This window comes from Ammospiza nelsoni, chromosome 1, assembly GCF_027579445.1.
Source record: "Ammospiza nelsoni isolate bAmmNel1 chromosome 1, bAmmNel1.pri, whole genome shotgun sequence".
Taxonomy (NCBI): domain Eukaryota; kingdom Metazoa; phylum Chordata; class Aves; order Passeriformes; family Passerellidae; genus Ammospiza; species Ammospiza nelsoni.
The window spans coordinates 142,727,359-142,750,732 of NC_080633.1; the positions used below are offsets into that span (position 1 = coordinate 142,727,359).

At 41.8% G+C, this 23,374-nt stretch overlaps 3 protein-coding genes across 6 annotated transcripts in view; 2 read left to right on the plus strand and 1 right to left on the minus strand.

Moving 5' to 3' along the window:
- The window catches only part of RNF139 (ring finger protein 139), a 23,941-nt gene extending 17,597 nt beyond the window's left edge, over positions 1-6,344 (plus strand). For both annotated transcript variants that reach the window (XM_059489474.1, XM_059489471.1), the window contains exon 2: positions 35-6,344. In XM_059489474.1, coding sequence (XP_059345457.1) covers positions 94-1,845 — 1,752 coding nt within the window. In that variant the 5' untranslated portion in view covers positions 35-93 and the 3' untranslated portion in view covers positions 1,846-6,344. The remainder of the gene's footprint in view (positions 1-34) is intronic.
- TATDN1 (TatD DNase domain containing 1) lies at positions 2,256-19,228 on the minus strand. Of its 3 annotated transcripts, none has more exons than XM_059489502.1 (12): positions 19,000-19,040; positions 17,564-17,629; positions 16,937-16,986; positions 14,515-14,578; positions 12,763-12,906; positions 12,621-12,663; positions 8,891-8,976; positions 8,745-8,785; positions 7,298-7,374; positions 6,576-6,646; positions 5,596-5,722; positions 2,256-2,563 (listed from the first exon to the last, which is right to left on the minus strand). In XM_059489502.1, exons 1-12 carry the CDS (start codon positions 19,019-19,021, stop codon positions 2,527-2,529), a joined length of 828 nt encoding a protein of 275 aa, XP_059345485.1. In that variant the 5' UTR covers positions 19,022-19,040; the 3' UTR covers positions 2,256-2,526. The 3 variants fall into 3 exon arrangements, with proteins under 3 accessions (XP_059345485.1, XP_059345477.1, XP_059345468.1); XM_059489494.1 differs by lacking the exons at positions 2,256-2,563; positions 19,000-19,040 and adding exons at positions 2,612-2,865; positions 19,159-19,228; XM_059489485.1 differs by lacking the exon at positions 2,256-2,563 and adding an exon at positions 2,612-2,865.
- On the plus strand, positions 19,179-22,868 carry NDUFB9 (NADH:ubiquinone oxidoreductase subunit B9). The gene is made up of 4 exons (XM_059472808.1): positions 19,179-19,366; positions 19,489-19,681; positions 21,568-21,681; positions 22,625-22,868. Exons 1-4 carry the CDS (start codon positions 19,179-19,181, stop codon positions 22,754-22,756), a joined length of 627 nt encoding a protein of 208 aa, XP_059328791.1. The 3' UTR covers positions 22,757-22,868.
- The last annotated feature ends 506 nt before the right edge of the window (positions 22,869-23,374 follow it).

Sequence of the window (23,374 nt, forward strand, 5' to 3'; positions counted from 1 at the left end):
TTCTGAGAACTAAATTATTTCAATCTGGTTTTAGGTGTCTTTGTATCCAGCATTGTTCTGGTCTTACAACAGCGAGCACTTTTCAAGTTCTACATGATCACCTCAGCGTTTCTGCTGGCTGCAACTTCAGTGTTGGTGAATTACTATGCTGCTTTGCACATAAACTTCTACAGTGCCTACAACACAGCTGCGTTCGGAATTCAGATTTTCCCACATAAAGGACCTTCGCTATGGATGGCACTTTCCATCCTTCAGCTTACCTTTGGAATTGGATATGTTACCTTGCTAAACATGCAATCCATATACTCTCAACTCATTATCTTGGATATACTGATTCCTGTAATTGGCTTGGTTGTTGAATTACCTTTAAATGTCCGGCAAGTACTTGTTTTTATTTCAGGCCTAGTTCTGACACTAAATACCACAGCCATTTTAGCTACAAAAATTAAGTGGTTCTATTATTCGGTACGATACGTTTATCTGCTGGTGAGGCACATGTATCGTATTTATGGATTACAGCTCTTGATGGAAGACACATGGAAAAGGATTCGGTTTCCAGCTGTACTCCGTGTCTTTTGGCTAACAAGACTTACAGCACAAGCTGTGGTATTAACTTATGTAGTAAAGATGGCTGAAAACAACACAGAAGAAAAATTCTTCTTGATATCGTGGGATAACTGTTGGGAACTGATCTGCAGCCTGATCATAAGTGGGTGTGACTCTACTTTAACTGTGTTGGGCATGAGTGCCGTCATTTCCTCGATAGCGCATTATTTGGGACTCGGTATCCTGGCCTTCATTGGGTCAACTGATGAGGATGACAAAAGGCTTGGGTTTGTAGCCCCCGTCTTGTTTTTCATTTTGGCTCTGCAGACTGGTTTAAGTGGGCTGAAACCAGAGGAACGATTAGTTCGCCTGAGTCGAAACATGTGCCTTTTGTTGACCGCAGTCCTGCATTTTATCCATGGAATGACAGACCCGGTGCTGATGTCTCTCAGTGCCTCCCACGTGTCATCGTTCCGCAGACACTTTCCTGTACTGTTTGTCTCCGCCTGCCTTTTCATTCTTCCAGTTCTGCTCAGTTACATCCTCTGGCACCACTATGCACTAAATACTTGGCTTTTTGCAGTCACAGCTTTCTGTGTAGAGCTTTGCCTAAAAGTAATAGTTTCTATCACTGTTTATATATTGTTTATGATTGATGGCTACTATAATGTGCTATGGGAAAAACTTGATGATTATGTCTATTATGTTCGCTCAACTGGCAATATTATTGAGTTTATATTTGGAGTAATCATGTTTGGAAATGGAGCTTACACGATGGTTTTTGAATCGGGAAGCAAGATTCGTGCTTGCATGATGTGTCTGCACGCGTACTTCAACATCTACCTGCAAGCCAAGAATGGCTGGAAGACTTTTATAAACCGCCGCACTGCTGTGAAGAAAATCAACTCGCTTCCAGAGGTGAAAGGAGCTCGGTTACAGGAAATTGATGACGTCTGTGCAATCTGCTACCACGAGTTCACCACCTCTGCGCGCATTACTCCATGCAACCATTATTTCCACGCACTTTGTCTTCGGAAGTGGCTGTACATTCAGGACACGTGCCCGATGTGCCATCAGAAAGTGTATATTGAGGACAAAGAAAATGCCAATATCTCTAACAACAACGGGTTTGTAGCACCAAATGAAAATCCTGTACGGGTTGCAGAAGAAGCTGCTGATGCTGAAAATGAATTAAATGAAGATAATGACAGTTCTGATAGTGATGAGGAAGATGGCGACTGTGGGGCACAGCACTTGAATGAGACTCTTAATGTTGACTCTAACACTCTTGGTGATTAGGATGTTCTTTACTAAGCCGTGAGCTATTTGTTCAAGATTGACTCCAAGAGAATAAAAGTATCACTTTGTAGTTATTGTACTTAAGCACAACAGCAGTATCTCAATGTTGAGTCTGTGAATGGTGGTTGTTTACTGTGGTGTGTGCTACTGTAAATATACCTCTAATTTTTGCTGGTCTCTTTCATGACCACCTTAAAATTATGTACATTATTGTACATGGAATAAAATGTTTTCACGTTTTTAAGATGGTTGGACAAAACACTCTTTAATTGATGTGGTGATAATGCTGTGCCAAAGACTGTATACCAGTAATCCCCAATCAATGTCTTCTGGATGCAAATGAAAAATACTGGTGAAAATAGACTGTTCAGCCAGTCAACTCAGAAAATGAAAGCCTGAGCCAAAGCAGCTTTACTTAAAAATTCGGTATTAGCAGAGCTTTATTGCAAAAAACTAGTGAGTCGTGTTAAAAAAAAAAAAAAACAATAGGTTGGTAGACTTAATGCTATAGCATTTGCGTATGTGGAACAAAAGGCGACACTGCTCAGCTTTCTGGTGCAGCAGCAAAGCGCATGCCATGGACGTGTCCGACCCTCCTGAACTGCCAACAGGGGCTTGAAGTGCTTCACATGTGAATGCAGCAGCCTGGTGCTCATCCTGTGCCTCCACTGCTAGCTGGAGTTACAGGCATGGCCTGGCCTTGAAGTCAATCCTGAATCTTGACAAAAAGGGAGAGGGCTGAGAAACTGCACAAATGCAGACCACCTTTTCCAAAGCAGCTTTAATCTTGTACCATAAAAAACCCCAAACCCACTACATATTGGCTTCCATTGATTAGAACTTGCAGGAATGATGATTTTTAAATTTTTGCAATATCTTTACAGAAGTTATGCTGAATAAATGTAAGAAAAACAACTTTACATATTTGGAAAGAAGACTTTAATGGTGTTGTTATATAGAGTATTGGCCAACTCAAGTGGGTCATCTTCTCTTACTGCCGCCATTATTTCCAGTATTTGACTAAAAAAGAAAGATTTATATTAGAAGACTGAAACCCAGTACTTCAGAATGTACTTCAGATTGCTGCATGTGTATGTACAACTCACTGAGATTAAGCTGGAATAAAAACCTACATTAAGAGCAATAGGACAGGGTGCTCAGATATGCAAATAGCTTCACTCTTAAGTTACTAACTGCCATTTTCTTTACACTGAACACTGGTTTGCTTACTGGTACAGACTCATCTTTGGTCTTTTGACTCTTGTTTGGAGGTAATTAAACAGCTTTCTGTTTTGAAGGAAGTGTCATTTTGTGGGTGTCTTTATCAATGATCTTGATTTTTCAAACAAAAATGCACTAGCCTGTCAAGGCTAAAGCTGCACTATGAATAGACTGGTCTAAGAGAAATCTTAAATTCCAGACACATCTTTATCAGAGCACAGTGCTGCCAAAGTAACTTACTCCTACTTCCCTATTCTTTAGCTTAATTGTGATTAATGTGGCCAGGTATTTGCACTAAATATTTCTGAGCAATTTCAAAAGGCTCAGGGCCTTGATACAAGCCAGGAAGAGTAGGCAAAAGAAACGGGATGAACATGATTAAAACCAAGCTACAACTGTTTCTCTGCAATTGCTTTCTTGATTTTGTATCAGTCATTCTTAAAAAAAAGTAATATTCTGTACCTTTCCAGAGATGTGTCATACTTTGGGTTTTTCCAGTAGCAGCAAAAAAAACTTTAAACTCTACATTGAAAAGTAAGAAGCTTAAGCTTTGTAGTAAGGTTTGGTGGGTTGGTGGGCTTTGGATTCTGCCTCTAAGCTGAGGCACTAGCTAAACTTTTTTTGAAAGCATAGGAGAAGTTGCTCTTAATAATTATATTATTGCAAATATTTTCCTAGATGCAGAATTAGCAGTGAGATGGAGTGAGATCAGGCCTACACAGAAATAAGTAACAAGTACCAAAGAATTTCAGCCAAGAAGACTTAGGGTTTACTTCTCTCTGCTCACTTGGATGTAGTAGAAGGCTGTAAGTTACTGTAACACTGTGTATGTGAAACTGCTGAAGGAGAAAAGAGAAGTCTCTTGTGGCTAAACTTTTTAAAAAATAGCTTCCAAGGGAAGTACTTCTAAATATATACATATGAAACAGAAATATCACTATCAAAACTGAAAGGTGTCCAAAAAGCTCTAACAAAACCAGACAAATGGTAATTTCCTCCTGCCAACTGAGCTGTATTAAACTGTATATATACCTGAAACATGCAAGACACTTTGTGAACTGAGTAACATTCCCTCACACCAGATTTTGCTACTTGAGAAGTCACAAAACACCAATTATCAATTACCATTCCTAATTTTTCTTGAGGCTTAAAAGGTTCTTTAAATTCAATTGCTTATAATGAACATTATTGGGATAATAATTTCAAAGGTTGAGCCAAACAGTATTTTGTTCATAAAACAAGGCAAAAGCCAAAGCACAGCATTGGTGTAATGATCTTGAATGCATTTGTGCACTCTGCATCTATGCAGAACAGACTGTGCATTTTGAGTTTGGGGGCTTCTGAAACATTTCTGTAAACTACAACTAAGGCAGCAGACAAATATGTCGGGGGTGTTGTTGACATGGGCTGGTTGAAAGAGTAACAGTGGAGGCCCTTCACTTGTGATCAGAAGAGTGTTTTCTATGATCTCTTCCAAAACTCCAAAGTCATGGACTGACCCTAGAAAGTCTTAAAATACTGAAGAAATCTTTCTGTGCTAATGTGTCTTCTTCACTTTTAAAATTAAAAAAAAAAAAAAATTAACAAGTATTACAATTGACCTAATTGCATTGATTATACCTGAACGCTAGGAGATGTCACCATGTAAGCTTAAACTGTGCTTTTACATCAGTGGTTTTCCAAGTTCCTTCGTGTCTCAAAAAGCATCAGATTTCCCTTCACTTCTCAAATAAATTCTTGTTTAGACACCTTAACTGCATACCTGGATCTTTAGTATTATCCTGAGCAGTATTTCAAAATCTAGACAGGGAATTCTGAAAATTCAGTATTTCATCCATTAATAGTATTTAATGCAGATAGCTAAACATTTCACTAAAACAATTACACATTTTTCTGTTTTTCACACTTCTGTGAGGAACTGTGTGGAAAGGAGGCAGAAAACTGTGTCTGTGCTTACCAATTCTGTTCATAAGCCCCTGGAGTTTTCTTTCACTACTCTGTATCTTGGGTGCTGTCATTCATATCTAAATTGCACAGGATTGTTTGAAGCACAGCAGCAGAAGGAAGAAACATCCCTGACAAAATGCCTGCTGTGGCAGTTCGTGTCACAGGCCTGTGACAGCAGCAGTGTCACAGGCACTGCTGGTGCCTCAGCACTGTCCCACCTGTGGGACTGTCCCCTGATCCCCAGGGCTGGATCAGTTTTTAAAATTACCTGAACAAAAACCAAGTGCAATGAATATTCAAGTCAGCTTACTTCAGAGGGTTTAACCTCTTCTACAGTGCATCAAGTGAAAAAATAATAATGGTACTGGTTTCACTTTCAGGGAGCATTATACATCCAGAATAGCCGAAGTAGGAAAATTAGGATTTTAATTTTTTCCACAGCTTATAAAGCAAAACCTTGCACAAGTTTCAGTATATTTAGAATTAATTTCTATTTTCTACGTTACTAGTGAACTGGGATTTTTCTATCTTTTTCACATCAGAGTTGGAGTATTTAAAATAAGAGTGCAGTAGTACACTTACATTATATGGCAGGGTTCATTTCTGTCCTTCAAGCAGTGTCCTTTTTCCCATTTCTTTTTTGTAGGAAATGTAGTTTTAATGTATTTTGATCCAGCATGAGTATTTTTCACTCCACACCAAGGTGCATCTAGTTGAATTTGAATAAAAGAATTAGGAGTGCAATTGTTTCAGAACAGCATGAGATAGATGATTGACTACTTCTACAGACAAAAGCTCCTGCAATCTCCTTCCAGTAACAACCTCCAGCTCAAAAGGAAATTTAAGAGCAATTTAACATCCTGGATTTTTATACAACTATCTTCAGGATTTTACACTTGAAAAGATCAGCAATAATAATACATAACACTAATTTCCTCTGACATGATAAAGACAGCCAGATACATTGCATGCATTCCACAGAAACTTCCTGTATAACAGGTCTATACTTCACGTGCAAATACATTTAAGGATTTAGCAGTTTGCAATTTTCCTTTCTCAAGAGTCAGAAATTAAAATAAATACTGTATTTGTACTGTCAATTATTGATATCTGAACATGAAAAAAGAACACAACATCCTCAGTCAGTCCCTTAAAATGACTGCTCAGTGGGCTAAGAGGGGAATTCAAGCATTCTTCCACCTATTCCACTTAAAGAGCAGTTCTTTCCAAATGCCATTACTGCTGCCAGTGGCTAACTCACAGCCATTGCCCTGTGCTTGGCACATCTCCAGCAAGCTACATTTTAAAATAAACTTAAGCTGGTACAAAAATCCAAGTTGTCAATTTGTCCTTTTCATCTTCCCCTGCAATGTCAGGAACTGACACAGCAGCTTATTCCTTCCAGCAGAAGGCTGGAAAGGAGTAGTTCTGTAAACTGCTTTCTCAAGTAAAGAAAACGGCCAGTGTTCTGAATTCCTTAGGTCTCGATTCTGCTTTATGATTGCTACACCAGTATATCTCATTGCCCATTGTCACAAACTGACCAAGATACAAAATCTTACCAGTCTCTATCATTAATCGTTCACTAGGAATTGATTTCAGTGTTTCCAAGTTGGCTTCTGTTTTCAGTGAACTAGAAAATTTAGAGTTTGGTTAAAAAAATCCATAAAAAGCATATTAAAGTAATTACTGTGCCTATTAAAGTGTTTTGTAGCAAAGACAGCTTCCTAAATAATTTTGTTAATTAAAAAAAATGTGCTTCCTTTTTTAACAATACTGCTTGTAAATTAAAACTGTGCTGCAGAACCCCTTTGGCTGCCCTTGCTTGCCTGGTGCCAGCCTCTGTACCTTACAGAGTGGTGCTGGCTGGCATTTGGCCAGGGGACTGCTGAGAATCCAGACTGCATAACCAGGGGATGAGGCACTCGGGTTACATTTGCATTACTCCAGCATTTGACAGGCACCTTAAAGTCAGGCTGTTTTTTAAATGCTCCTCAGAAGGAATCTTTCCATGTTCAACAACCTTATTTAATTGCAAGCAAGGACTGTCCTGAGGGTAGTAGAGTGGACATGGATTAGCTCACTGAGCTGCACAGCAAGAGCTTTGATGGTTAACAGACTAATGTGAGCAATTCTAAATCTGTCAGATGATTAAGGGTCTAGTGAGCTTTGAAAACTTGACCTCACTGTTTAAAAGGAAGCAATGAGTTCACTACAGCTGCCATTTTAAAGCAGTTGTATTTCTTGTAAAGAAATACAGCCATTTATTACAGCCAATACTTACCAGCCATTTATTCCAATATAAAGATCCAAATCTATTAGAGCTGCTGCTTGTTCCTTTGTGCCATCAAAAGAATGTACCTAGAACATATAAATATAGATACACAGACATATAAAAATACTTATGTGCTTTTATTAAAACTCCAGTCATTCAAAAGTATGTATTACCTTTTCTTAGCATCAAATACCTTCAACAGTATGCATTACACATCATTACAAACATCAAGATGGGACATGGCTCAGTTGATTCTGAATTTGAGCAAAATTCAGGCTGAAGTCATCTGAATGCTGCACTAGAAGTGGTTACTACACTTAAACAGTGATAAATATGTGTATAAAGGCCTACCCAGTGATACTCTTTTGGCCCTGGAATTCCCTGTAACTGGGAGATCATACTCAGGAAGTAATCCTGTGCATGCTGAATTTTTAGATTCTTTCCTCAGTATTCCCTTCAGGGCACTGCCAGGGCCACCACAAGAGGAGCATTCTGTTCTCCACAGGTGTCAGTCAGTCCAATGGAACTAGCAAGACAGTCCCTTGGTCATTCCAGAGAGGAAAGTAGAGGGTGACAAGTTACACAGTGTAATGCAGCTGGGAACTGCATCTTCTCAGCCTGAGTGGAGCAGAGACCCTGTCTGCTCTGCTCCCCTGTGTGTGACAGGGACAGGCAGTTGAAGAAGATGCCTGCTCATTTCTCCCCTCTTTCCTGGCTGTGCAGGCAAAAGAAAAGGGAGGAAGGAAGGAGAGCCTTCACAGAATTACACACGACATTACACATGCAAAGCACAGAGTGTGGGGAAGGGTTTTGTGGGAACAAAGGACAAACCTGGGGACTGCAATATTCTTGTAGGAGGTGTGGTCTCATGCCAGAATCATGAGCATTTATTACTTTTGAAAAATTCAGTCATAATGGAAACCTGAAAAAGCATTGCTGGACTTCCCATTCCACCCAAAGCCTTTCCTGTTAGACTTCTGAATTTAAAAACGTGATGTGAATATCTAAAGACATAAAGTAATCAAAAGTTCCATCTGGATCTAATTTGAAAATTATGTCCAACGTCAGAAGCAAATGTCTGAGGTTATGGCTTCCACTGGGAACATGCATCTAAATGATTTGTGGTCTGAATGCACTGCAGTTACAGACACTGAGGAGTTGGGAAAAGGCCAATGTCAATTATGAGGTGCTCAGACTGTCCTGCTGGCAGGCCAAGGAAAACTGTTCACATCAGCTGCAGAGCTTTTTCTCAGCCTATCTTCTTACCTTGCAAAAATCCTGTAGAATAAGCAATGAAAATAAAAATGGCAAAAGAGTCTGGAAAATTTACTAATTAATAACAGCTTAAATGATGTAACAGGAAGCCTACACAGATTCCATGACAAACAAGAAATTGCATATTAAGCAACAATATTCACACACATGCATGAAAAAATGCACTGAAGTCCATACTTACCACCCCTCCTACAATTCTATCTCTGTTTCTTCTCATTATGTCTAGGAAATGAAATAAAAATATAAAACAGCTTTATAACAGATGAATATAGAAGATTTTTATACTCATAATTTGCTCTAAATATGAAATTCTCAAACAAAACCCACCTAAAAATTCAGCATGTGAGTTTCTACAGTGCAGAAACATGGGCAGCTGCATCTGTTCTGACAAGTCAAATTGTTTTTCAAAATACCTGTAAAATAAAATTCACCTTTAAGCTCAGTGCAAGAACAAATAATGACAGTAAAAGATTTGTTACCCAAGCTTCTGTCCTCCAGCACTAAAGACAGAATTAATGGATTTGCCGTGCAACAGTCCTTATTTGTGCAAGGATTTAAAGGAACCTCTTTCCCATGTGTATTGCCACAGCTGTGATCTATGCTTGAAGACAGGTAAGTGGCCAAGAGCCTCAGTACTGCAGAATGTATGTATGTATACATGCTGAGCATATACTCTTGTGTAGTGTGAGTCTGGAGTTAATTTTATTTATTTATTTATTTTTCATGGAAGAGGAACTGACTGTTCTTTCCACAAAGTTCTGAAATGTCAGGAATGGGAGAGTGAGGATGACAGAGGCCCCTATTTCAAGAAGCACTCATAAACACAATGAGGGTGAGCAGGGGGACACTGTGCAGGCTTCTCCAGCCTCCAGTGGCCAAACTGCATCAGAGCTGCTGACCTGTGAGTAACAATCCACTCTCTTGGGGTGGAACAAATATCAGGTTAGACACCATGCTTCTGCCTAATGTCTTTACCTGTTTTCCCTCCCTTCCTCTGTGTTCCTGCATCCTTTCCTTTCCACTCCTTTTTATTCCTCTCCAACTTTGTACTCCTCAGAGCTGCTCTTGATGGGGGGGTAACAGGGAGGCCCCACCCTGTGGAGACACTGGAATGTGGGCAGAAGGAAGGTAAGGAGGCAGCCAGGTTCCCCAGTGCAATTGCCAGAGGAAACTGCTCAGCACTGAACTAACCTGTGCTTGTCATTAGCAGGAGTTCTGCAATTACCATCCCACATCCCTGCTGCCCTGCTCCACCCAGGCAGGGAAACCACCCATACTCAGGAACACAGCAGAGGAACCTGAGCATGGCAGAAGGCCTGCAGTGCATGGGTGACTCAGTGTCCTCATGCCATTTGAAAGATGATGCTACTTGGGTGAAGCAGGAGAACAACACTGCCCATCCCAGCAGGCTGGGGATCCAGGCATGTACTGGATTTATTGAGGTGTTGCTGTTAAAACAGTCCAGGGCACTGGGAAATTCCCACCACCAGTTATCACAGCCATTTCAAAGGGAACCTCCAGTGATCACACACTGCTGAGTATCAGTCACTTATCAATCAGGGGAAAGTGTAGCAAACCATTAGTGTGATTTACATTTTCCTAAAAAAACCAACCAAAAAAACCGACCCTAAACAAATATGCAACTGGTCATTTAATTTAATGTCATTGTCACTATTTTCTGTATATTACAAGTTGATATTTCTCAGATCAAAGTTACCTTCCCTGTTAATCACTGCAAATCTCTGAGATAACACAGGTTAAACAAATCAGCTGTAACCTTGAAAACTGACATGAAAATTCATGAGAATGCATTACATCTACTTTGAATCTTCTTTGTCTAGATATCGTGCTTAGTTTAGCTTGCTTGACTAAATATAAATTAATTGCAATTCATGATTGCTCTTGTGGTTAAATAGCTACAATTGCTTGATTTTTGGTGTCAGTTTTCTTTTAACAGAATACTTGTTTGATATGGGAAAGAGGTTTTAGGGACAGAACTGCAAGTAAGCTCCCTAAAGTAACCTACTGGCCAATTTCCATCTAATTTTGAGACGGGCAGAGCCCTTGAAAGTACAGAGTTTAGTGTCCCTGCAAATGGAAATGTAACTCAGGCTTCTTCCATTCCTAGCAACAACAAAGCCCAAGTCATGTTGAAAGGGGAGGTGGATGGGGCAGTTATTGAAGTGACAAAAATAATAATTAAAAAAAAAATTAAAACCCCAACTCCTGGAAAAGCATAAAGAAACCAGACATACAGTGACTGGAATGATAATAAAATAACTCAGTAGGAAACGAACCCTGCTGAGTTCCAGTGCTTAAGGAACAACCTGTTCCTTTGAGCAAGTTTAGTTTTGACCATCACATTCAAATGCTACAGGATCAAGACACTAAAGGAGCTAAAGCAAACTGACCTTGCTGAGGCAGATCTGCAGACAAACACTTCTGAATTAATCTGATTAATGGTGCATGTGATAGTGTGATTATACAGACCCTCCCAGTAGTACAGCAGATGTGAAACTTCTATATGCTTACCAGGGCATTTATAACACAGCTTTCACTTTAATATGAAGGCAGTACCTTCATCTTACTACCATTCAAATCACTGCTTTCTGTTGGAAAAGTTCTGAGAATGGGAAGATTTCTGAAATAAAAAGTTCTTAGGAACACTACAGCAAAAAAATTTCAACTTTATTAGATTCTTATTAACTTTTAAACTGAAAAAAAACATCAAAAATAATGTACAGGTGAAAATTATCCAAAAGAAAACACAGCATAACTAGCCAGAAAAATGTTGATTAAGTACTAAATGAAACAGAGGTCATGCTCTGTTTTTTGTTGGGAAACAAACCTACAACTCCTCTGTGTGGGAAGTGTGCAGCTGCATGCCAGCCCTCCTGTGACTGATGTACCTGAGCTCCTGAGCAGCTGCAAACCAGTGAAGTGTCCCCATGTATTTCACACTCTGCCTTCCTGTTTGGTTCACTGCTCAGCCTGTCATCTCTTTCTTTACAATTCAATTTCAGTGCACCCAATTAGCTGCTCTTCAGCTGCAGTCCACTGGACAAGGAAATGAGAGATAGATATATTTTCTCTCTCTAAAATCAAGGCAGTTAAAGATCTTAAAATCTGATACTCCATCAGTATTTTAGTTTGCCACAGAAAAAAACCAGATTATACTCTAAGGTGTGGTTTGCTGAACTTCATGTACACTGAATTCTACCAGGACAAAAAAATCCTGTCCCTTTTGCTGAGTATTTCACTGTAGGTCAGTAGCATTATGAACAATCCTCCTACTGCTAATATGCAGCAATGAGAAAAAACACAACCAACCACTGCCCCCCAGTGACTAATTTACTCAAAACAGTAACATGCAAATGTAATTCATTAATCACATTCATTAATGTGATTAATTAATTAAATTGTGTGAATTTATCACTTGTATCTTTCAATCAGTTCCCTCTGCAGAGAGAATTCTCAACAGGAGAATGCAGGCTGACTGTAGGGGCTGTGGTAGCTTCTTTCCATTCAGCATCTATGCTGCATGTGTTACTTCTCTACCTCCTGAGATTACCTTTACCATCAGCTCCCCATTATCTGCTTCCAGCTAACACCTTCCTTACTAAAAGCTCTTTTTTACCCACTACTTTTACCACTGCTTTTGATAGTTCTGCTCCCTTCCTCATGCCTTTCACTCAACAACCCAATTCTTTCACACACTACATTTATGGGGTTTTTCTTCCCATAATTCCCTTAGAGCTCCTAACTATTAGGAAGAATTAACATCTTTCACCCCCAGAAATCCACAATTTCTGGTCAGTTTTACAGAAAAGGACACATTGACATAAGTCAAGGCCAGGCAGGTAGCAAAATTTAGCACAATGCACTACTTGAATGTAGGCATAGTTCATTAAATTCCCATTTCTGCCAAAAACACTCTGGGCCCAACCCTGCAAATTTTAGGGCTAGATGTGACAGTATATTATGTGACAGAACACAAGACAGAAAACACTACTATAAATTGCTACAAGTCAATTCACAGTCATCAAAAGTTTCTTACTTGAGTTGGATGTCCTTTGGGCAAAATTCTAATCTATCGAAATCTACAAACAGAAAGAACAAGAACCCCATTTAGTATTTTAGGATTTCTTTCAGTATAAGTCTAGAAAAAATAAATACTGAAGTAGTAAGAGAACACTTACCTAAGCCACATTCTCCAACTGCTACTACCTTTGTCCTATTGTTTTCAATCAGATTTTTTAATTCAGATAGATACTGTTCAGGGCTACTCTGCTCAAATTCTCCACATCGAGTAGGATGACAGCCAACAGTACTGAAAAACATGTCTGAAGCAAGAGAGTATTAGGAGGTTTTAAGGAAAAAAAAAAAAGAAAATAAATTTAAGGTGCAGACAACATCTGCCTCTGGAGGTTTCTTTATTGGTCACAATTTTAAAAGAAAACTCCCTTTGACCATATTTATCTTAGTGATAATTTCATTGGATATTACCGCACCTGAGTGGGCGCAGCTGGTGAGAGAGAGACGGTGAATCTTGTTTCTTGAATCAGAAGGCTTGATTTATTAATATATGATATAATACATTATAGTTATACTAAAAAGAATAAGGAGAGAGGTTTTGCAGAGCAGCCAGGCTAGCTAGACATAGCTAGAAAAGAATCCACAACAAAGCTGTGGCCAAGGACTCAGTCCCCTGGCTTGCACTGGTGATTGGCCCTTAATTATAAACATAAAACATGAACCAATCACCAATCAAAATAGGTGCCCCTGTTGCATTCCCCAGCAGCTGATAATAATTGTTTACCTTGTCTTCGGAGGCCTCTGGCCTCCCGAAGACACAGAAATCCGAAAGAAAGGATTTCTGTGGAGAAATGTCTGCGACAATTGGACATATTTTCTGCCTTAAAAACGTCAGACAGTGTCTCCAGTGGGGGCATGTGCACGTGTCTTCTTTTAGTACACATTATTTACTGTACTCCAAAACTGCAGCTTAGAGCTCAACTGTTCTGGTGGAGCAGCCCCCAATAAATCAGGCAATTGTTGAGGCTGGATGAGACCTCTTGAGATCATTTAGAAATACATCTTGTTCAAAATACATCAGGTTATCCCAGCTGTAAGAACTGCAGAGAGCATTTCCCTTATGTCCCCTGCACAAGCTGCTAGAGAATTTCAAAGCTCGCATCTCCTGATTAACCCAAGTGTCTGATCTGGATTACCATGCCAAAACCATCATTTCTGCTAAGTGTAAAAGCACTGGGGGAGGGAAAAAACAGGTAAGGCCCTGAGCAACAGGCCCTAATGTTCAAGCCAGTCCTGCCTTCCTGATGGGAAGTGGGGATGTGGACTGGCTTGGACCAAATTATCTCCTTGAGTTCATTCAAACCAAAATTATTTTATCTTTCTGTTAGTAACAGCACTTTATCATGTGTTTTAGTTCAAATACATATTTAAGTAATTAGTGGAATGAAATCTGCCTAAAGAGAAAAGAAGAGCCATTCTCCTTTCACAGAAAGAAAGGAAAAGCCAGAGGAATGATCAAAAGAAAGATACCTCTCTTCATCAAGCTGGTCACAACAGACTGGTGAGTAAAAAACAAACAAAAAGCCAAGAAACTCCATATATTTCACAACATGTAAGCACTTGATCTTATTTCTAGAACAGAAACTTGTATCCATATTTTTATTCCAGAAATTTTCTATAATTTCTGGCTTTATTTAGAAATAGAACATGCAGGAAAAAGAGTGATTCCTTCCAGCATCAGGGATCTAAAGAGCAGCACACAAACTCATACACAATGCATTCATCCCACTGCAAATGTAATTTCTCATTTGAATCTGAGTCTGTAAACACCTCTGGGGCAGGTCCTTTTGAACTCAATTCTGAGAGCAGAGAAGGTTATATTTTTGACTGACAATGTAAATTTAAAATGAAAATACCATTTGTCTGTGCCAGCTGCAATGCATCTTTACTATCTTCTAGACTCCCACCTGTAATCAAAAACTTGAAACAAGAGAAATACTGTCAGTGTGGATGTTCTTTGAACATCAAACAGAATGTTTTAGAAAACACATAGATACAAGGAAAGATCTCAACAGAGAACATCAGAATACAGTTACTAACATACATAAAACACGATTTCATAAATCAGCAATAAACCTCAATGGTCCTCAGGAGCCAGTAAATACAGTAGGCTGCAAAATATTTTTTCCTCTTATTAAAGTATCTTGTAGGTTAAACATTTAAATCACTAAAGGAATAAAATACTTCAATTTGCAGCAATATCAACTTCCTCACACAATGACTGAAGACTGTATTTATCAAGAATTGATACTTAGAAATATTCTCCTTGTCCTACAGCTGGGCAAAGTATAGACTCCCAAAGACCCAAAACAAGACATGAGTAAACAGTTAAACCAAAAATTGAGTCTGTATCAGAGCTGGGATTATAAATTTAAGAATTTCCATCTCTGATCTTTTATTTTTACCTTAACATTATCACATGAGAATTGTTGCCTACAGTGTACTTTTTGAACCAGCACTTGCAGAATATTTCACCCTAGGTTGTAACAGCCATGTCTACAGAGGTTTTGGACAACTCTTTCCCCTGCAGGTGCTATCCAGCAGGCTCTGCCAGCACCAGCTCAGACATTCCCACACTCCCAGGGCACTCATGGCAGGCAGACACATCCCAAAGACATCACCATTTCATCAGAAATGTTAAACTGAAAATGGCTCAGTGCATACATGACACAGAACAAAACTTCACAAAAAATTACCATAAAGCAGCAGCTATACAGAAAAATAAAATACTTTCCAATCAGCAGATTAAGGTTCTAGGCAAGCAGGAACAATCTGTGATTGAAAAGGCTTCTGACACTGTACAGGCCAGTAGCAAGACTGAGAACAGCTAAGGGCAGGAACTCCTGAATAACATTTCTCAATCCACTGGGCATCCTGAGAAAGTTATGCAGCTAAGCTATTTTTGATGATAAAATTTCAAAAAACTTCAAAAATTTCAAAAAATTATTTTCAGAGAGTGGTATAAAAATTAAATAGCAGTTATACAGCACATATAAATGTGATCTCATCCTGTGTTTGCTGCAGTGAGAGAAGTTCTCCATCACTAGTTTTCTTCTTTTGTTTCCCAGAGCATTTCCCACTCACTTCAGATGAGAGTTTTTCAACAAACTCCCAAGATGCCTGTTCCTCTGCTATAGGGGTGTTCACTTCTTTATTTCTAATCTGGCAGCCTCAGTAGTGCAGTAGAACAGTTTGTGACAGTATGCACTGTATTCTATGGTAATTCATACTTTTGTCAAAAATTTATTCAGTTTTGAGAGAAAGAGAGACAGGCTAAACTATGGGATGTGATGCACTGCTGGAAATACCAATTTCACGTTCTGAGTTAAAATTCTCTCATAATGATGTTGTTTTAATACATGTAAGCCAGTATTTACCAGCAAACATGCAGATGTCTCAACTGTAAGAGTCTGTGGGCACTCCCAGCTCTTCTTCAGTTTCCAATTTCCTTTACATATAGAAATAGCTGGAAACCTCAATCAGAGGAGTTTGATCTTCAGCAGTAATTGCTGATTAAGAATCACAGAATCATTAAGGTTGGAAAAGACCTCCAAGATGACTGAGTTCCACCTCTGACTGATCACTGCCACCTCGTCAACTAAACCAGAGCACTGAGTGCCACATGCAGTCATTTCTTGAACACTTCCATGGGAAGATGACCAGCACTTCCCTGAGCAGCCTGTTCCAGTGCCTGACCACCCCTTCCAGGAAGAAATTCTTCCTTGATGTCCAACCTGAACAGGGCCTGAGGCCATTTCCTCTTCTCCTGTCACTTCTTCTCTGGGAAAAGAGACTGACCTCCACCTGGCTACAGCCTCCTTGCAGGAGTTGTAAGTGATGAGGTCTCCTCTGAGCCTCTTTTCTCCAGGTTAAACAACTCCCAGCTCCCACAGCTGCTCCTCATAGCATTTACTCTCTAAGAGCCACACAGATTATAAGGAAAAAAAGGAATGGTTGCCTATAATGCAACATGGAAAATTATTTACCACTTCATGGCAGCAGGTCAGAGGAGAATATCTTTCTGTTGAAACTGTACAAAATAACTTCTACATCCACATCCCCTACAATATCACTGAACTCCAACAATCAGCTTAATAATGATCTGTGCAAACAGAAAGACCATGCTCTGCACAGAACACTTTTGTTTTGTGCTACTGAAGGAAGTTACTGCATTTTCCATTCGGGTCCCACAAACATTGTTTTAGTGAGAGAGCACTAAAAAATCAAATATTAGAAAGCAGCTTAAAATTTTAACACCATTTCATTATAAGAAATTACCTTTTTAATGCCAACTTTGACTGCTCTCTCTATTACATCCAGAAGGTCATCTGCAAAAGTTCATTAAAATGTCATAAACTGAACTTGAGGTTTTACAACATAGTTCAACTGTTTAAATTTTCATGTAGTCAAAAGTCTTGTAATTAAATCTTTAAACCATACTTAATCTTTATAAGACAATAACAAAGTGTAATAACTGGATATCCAATTTAAATCCAAGAAGTCAGTGGAAGTTTCTCCACATATTTTAGGAGGCTCTCTGCTTTTACATCCATATCTAAAGGTCACAAGAGCAAAAAGCCCCACATCATAATCAGTAACTGTGATTCAGCAATGCAATACTTTGACAGACCACTGTTCATAACTCTCAGATCAGTTAATCAATGCAATCCTAAGTAGATTAGCAATTCTCCATTTTGCTCCAGAAGCAGTTACCTGCATGTAAAAAGCAATTAAGACAATGCATTTTGGTTAGGGTATCCAACTTATTTAGTCAGGCTTTCTTTTTTAAGCCCAAGTACGTAAGGAGGAGAAGAAAGAAACCATAACATCATGTTCTGACATGCAAGAGGCTTCTAATTCAGCAAAAAGGATCCTGTCTTCCAGCAAATATAAATAAATATTTACCTTGATGTTTCTGTGTTCCCCTGTAGATTCCTCTGAACATAGGATCTGTCAGGTTAATACCAATATCTATGTAAAGCCAAAGATAGAAATTAGAAGTTATAGCTGTTCTGTATTTTACTCTGAGTATTAATAAGCTAGGGAAGACAAGGGAAACCCTATCTAAGCCCTGAACCAGCACATTGGTAAGTCATAAAATGTTTAAGCATAAGCTTACTTGCATAACTTGAAAACTTACTCTACACTAGAAGTGACAGAAAAATTAAACTTTTCCCTCTGTGCAACCTTAGACTTTCTGTGAGTGTATTATACACACCCTCATAACCATCCAAGTGAACACACATATGCTTTTTATTGCAAACAAATCTGCTTCTAACACAAAAACACAGATTTATACAAACAAGCATTAAAGAAGGGAAAATGCAGCATCTCCCATACAGCCTTCCACGGGCAAGAACAGCAGCAGCAGAATGCCTCCTAAGGGCTGCCTGTTCTCCCTCCTAGGGCCGTCCCTGGCCATCCCAGCGGCCCGGCAGCACTGACAGGGCACTGACGGGACACTTACAGGGCACTGACGGGGCACTGACAGGGCACTGACGGGGCACTGACGGGGCACTGACGGGGCACTGACGGGGCACTGACAGGGCACTGACGGGGCACTGACGGGGCACCTGCAATGCAGGCACCGGCTGGAGCCGCCCAGGCCGGCCCGGCCCAGCCCAACCCAGCCGCCTCGGCCCGAACCCCGGCTCCAGAATTGCCACCTCTGCAGCTGCCGGCGGGGATTCTAGCGGAAAGGGAAATTTCCCAAGGAAATACTAAGCTGCTCCACAACACGTAGGGCCTTTTGAAGTTATTTACACGCTTTCCGCCGAATTTCCTAAAAATACTTATATTTACACCTAAGCCAGTTGCATGCAATCAGAAACAACCACGACTAATGCACCAAGGCGCGACAGGGAGCGAAGGGCGGCCGAGCCCCCGGAGCTGGCGGTAACGGAGAGCAGCAGCCCCAGGGCCCGGACACAGCACAAACATTCCCAAACGCTTCCAGAGGCTCCGAGGCCGCCGAACCTCGGGACACCGTGAGGGACCGCAGGAGGCGACAAGCAGGGACTGGGGTGGGAAGTGACAAGCCCTGGCAGAGGGGATGGGACAAACCTAAGAGACTGTAACAAGCCTAAGGGACTGGGACAAACCTCGGGTAAGGGGCTGGAGCAGGAGGCGACAAGCACTAGGTAAAGGGCTGCGACAAGCCCTGCCACTGCCACAGCACAGCCCGAAGCCCCGTCCGCTGCTCACGGCCCATCACGCAGTGGGGTAGCGGCGGCCGCCTCGGCCCAGCATCGAGCGAGGAGCGGGGGGCTCGGGTCGAAGACCCGGGGACAGAAACCCCTGCACTTCCCATGGCCCCTCCGCCCTCCCCATCATCCCCTCACCGATGAACTTGGCGCGGCTCATGGCCCCTCCGCCCTCCCCATCATCCCCTCACCGATGAACTTGGCGCGGCTCATGGCCCCTCCGCCCTCCCCATCATCCCCTCACCGATGAACTTGGCGCGGCTCATGGCCCCTCCGCCCTCCCCATCATCCCCTCACCGATGAACTTGGCGCGGCTCATGGCGGCTCCGGGCGCGCTCGGCAGCGGCAGCGCAGGCGGGCGGGGCCGCGCCCCCTCCCGGCATCCCCCGCGCGGAGGGAGGCCCGCGGAGCCGGGCGCCATGGCCGCGTACTTGACGCACCAGCAGAAGGTTCTGCGGCTCTATAAGAAATCCCTGCGGCACCTCGAGTCCTGGTGCATCCATCGGTGAGGCGAGGGGAGCCGGGAGCGCTGGCGGCGCTCACATCGGGGCGCTCAGCCCCGCACTGGCTGGGCCCGGGATGGGGGTGGTGGTTTTCCTCCTCACTGTGCGTGACCTCTGTCCGCAGGGACAAGTACCGCTACTACGCCTGCCTCCTGAGGGACCGCTTCGACAAGAACAAGGATGTGAAGGACATGGTGAAAGCCACCGAGCTGCTGAGGGCCGGCGAGGAGGAGTTCTGGGCCAACCAGCACCCACAGCCGTACATCTTCGCCGACTCCCCCGGGGGCATTGCGTACGAGCGGTACGAGATGTACAAGGTGAGACAAGGGACAGGGGGACAGGGTGACACGGGACTCCCAGCCGCTCCTGCTGGGCGCTCCTGCGCTGGCTTTGTGTTTGGTGTCACTTGATGTGGACAGGGCCGCAGCTTGGCTCGCTGGGTCACTTCACCGCTCTATGAACATCTTGTCTTGCTGCTTGTGTGGGAGGAGCTGCTCTGCTCCTTGAAAATGGAGTTTCTTGATCAGTTCGAACATTGGGATTTTTTTCTGCGGCTAATCATCTGCTTTTTGCCAAGGGGGTCAGGCTGGCGCAGGAAAGGAGCTGAGCTGGGGAAGTGAGCAGTGCCCAGGGAGCTCTGGTGCCTCCCCAGCACAGCCTGGGCTCCTCTGCTCAGCTCAGGTGTCACCTTGGCAGTGGGGACTTCATTCAGTCTTATGGCTCTTCCAGCATTTGAGTAGTGGTACAAGTTTCCATTTCTCTTCATGTGCTGCAGTGCCAGATTGTGCAGTTGTGTGCTGCTGTGTGACCGCAGCACTGCCTGGAAATAGAAGCCTTATGTTTAGACTCTTTAAGGCACTTCTACAGGTATTGACCATCAAGATTGTTTTACTTAGTAGCAAAAGTTCTGTAGAAAAACACAGGGACTTTGCTTTTTTGGCATCATCTTTTTAAGGCATTAGAAGTTAATACCAACCTAGAGACTGCCTGCACCCGTTTCCTCACAAATTTGAAAAATGTACTGGCACAAGACTGGATCTGGTCAGATCTTTTTTCATATTAAGCCCTGGAAAAAAATATATGACATAGATTTTTCAGGGGCAGAATAAAGAATATATGAGTGAGAAGAGAAGAACTTATTTAAACTTGTACCAAGGTCAACGGCCTGAGCAGTAGTAGAGATAATACTGACAGAGAATGTGGACAGAAAAAGCAGCTGAGCAATAAGTGGTCAATATTAGTCTTCATACAGAAACACAGACTGGGTTATGCTATCTTTTCCCAGTTTGGTGGGCTAAAACAGTCTTAACAAAAGGGCTGTCACAAGGCTTTGGCTGGTTTGTGTATCAGTGACCATCCATTGTGGATGCTGCTCCAAAATGTAGTTTTTAGAACTCAGGCTGATTGCTGGTGTTAATTGGAGTTCTCTGTGTGTGAATATTTACTTCAGCAGCTGTTCTGTTTCCATTCAGTCAAAGGTTTGTTCTGTGATGAGAATCACAGCAGGAAAAGTGTGAATATCACTATAAATGAATGATGGTACTGGAGCAACTTCTTTTTTTTTCAATTGGGAGTTTTGGTGGGATTTTGTTTTTTAATCAGTGTTCCTTTCTTTAAAATGTAAACAATTAGGTGTTTTTTTAATTGCTGCAAAGTTCTAAATTTTGGTTTTTTTCCTTGACAGAAGGTCTTAGAGGTCAGAACATTGTCAAGATCTTAAAGGCCTAAGAAACTGCTCATTTCTTAGTAGTTGTAGATAAGCAGAAATAAGCTGTAATGTTCTGTCTTTGTCAAGTAAAACAAATCAGTAGTTGGAGAGAAGGATTCCTTCCTCTAACCTGCTGGCTTTGAGAGAAGGAAGGGATGAAATCAGATCTTTTCCTCCACCAACTGGAATTATTTTGAGAAGTTTAGAATAAACTGAGATGACCTGGGACTTTTGGTTTTGGAATGCTGTGATTTAAGAAAGTCACTGTGGTGTCTTCCTGTGGGTCAGGATAATGTGAAAAGTTCTGCCCTCTGCCACATGCCTTGAGATAGTCAGGCAGCTCTTGAATGGTGTTTTTATGTTGTACTTCAAAATGGGGAAAAACCCTAGGGAGTAACACTGGCTTCAGCTTTTGTGTTTCATTCTTCTGCATGTGTGTACAGATGTGATTTCATATATAAAAATAGTATTTTAAATTACATTTTTCTTCAACAGCTTCCTGAATGGTGCTTGGATTTCTGGCACCCATCTGAGAAGGCAATGTACCCTGATTACTTTGCCAAACGAGAGCAGTGGAAGAAGCTGCAGAGGGAAAGCTGGGAAAGAGAGGTCAGTGCTTGCTCTATGCAAAGGAAAGTCTCTTTAGCACACAGGTATCCTGTGTGGTACAGATGTGTTCTTGGAAAAATTACTGAGTGCCTGCTGCAGTCTCAGTCAGACTCTTGAGTGCTGGAGCCCTTGTCAGCATGAAACAAACTAAAATGCCTACACATTTGTTACAGCTTCTGGAGGGTTGTGAAGGGAATTTGCTGTTAAAGCTGAACCTGCAGCCTTGTGTCAATTAATAAGAGCTGTTACAGCAGTTTTGTGGGGAAAAACAAAAAAAAATTCAAAGTGGGATGAAAGGAGACTACCAACCAGAACATTCCTCTCTGCTGCTGTGGAGCTCTGACACTTCCTGGTTACACCTTTGAAGGTGATGTGCTGCAGTGGTCATCAGTTGGGCATTGAGAGCAATTTCTGGGCCATCCTGATGAGAGTTGGTTGGAAGAAGTTGGTGTTCTTAGAACAGTCCTTAGATCCAGTTGGATTGTATGGAATGTGGCATTCTGGGTGGAATTGACACAGAGGCAACCAGCACTTGTGCTGCTTAAAGAAATGGGCATTGAAAGCCTGTGAGGGGCTGCTGGTGATGTGCAGGAACAGAAGTCTCCTACTTAGTGACTGCAAAGCAGCACAATTCAGCCTGTTTGAGAGAGTCATAGTAGATGTGAACTACATGGAAATAATGACCTTTTAAGTGAAATTTCTCTTGTAAATCACTTCTTGCTCCTAGATATTCCTTCTTAATTAGGTAGTATGAGCCTACAGTGATTACTGAGTGGAAGCTAAAGTAGGGAAATGTGAAACCTGTCAGCCAAAGGTGTTACCATTGATTCTTCTCTGTGGAAATAGAGAAGATCCAGTGGTTCTTTGTTTTGCTCACTGCCTGGGCACTGAAAATGGAAGTGTGTGTTAATGTGCTAAAGCAGCTCTGTGTCTTGTCTTCTAGGTTAAGCAGTTACAAGAAGAAACTCCATCTGATGGTCCAAAAACTGAAGCTTTGCCTCCAGCTCGTAAGGAAGGGCATCTGCCCCCCATGTGGTGGCACCACGTCACCCGCCCTCGTGAGCAGCCCATGTGAGAGCACCTTGGGTGTGGGTGGCAGCAGTCTGTGCTGCAGGCAGGTGGCACCTCAGTGTCCACCTGCTCCTCAGAGTAATAGAATAAAGCCAAATAAAGTAACAGAAAAGGTGTTTTTCTGGCACACTGCTCTTCTCTGACACACTGACACTTCACTGCCAGCTAGTGCAGGCAGTTCAGATCAGCCCCATGGCTTGGAATGTGATACTAAATACAGGCAAAGTGTTAAAGCTGGAGTTAAAGATGCAGCAGCAGATATGGACTTTGGATGCTCTTGTAGTGAGGGTATTTCTGACCTTGCTGCAGGATCTTTCCCTCCCTTCCCTCCTCCTTAGGCTCTTGGCTGCATTTTTCACTTTCATATCAAACCTCACAAGATGATACTTTCCTTACAACATGGAGCTTTCCTCATGGCATGGATACCAGTGCTCTAGAGCACCAGAGGAAGGTTGATCCCACTTAAACTGAACCCCAGATAACCACTGAGCTGTATCAGTTACCATGCTGCTGAGGATTGTGGCTGTTGTGTGCCCATTCCCTGGTCACAAATGGTTCTGGCAGTGTGACACACTGAAGTGGGGACAAAAGGCTGTTTGCTTCTGGCCATGTTCCCAAAGCA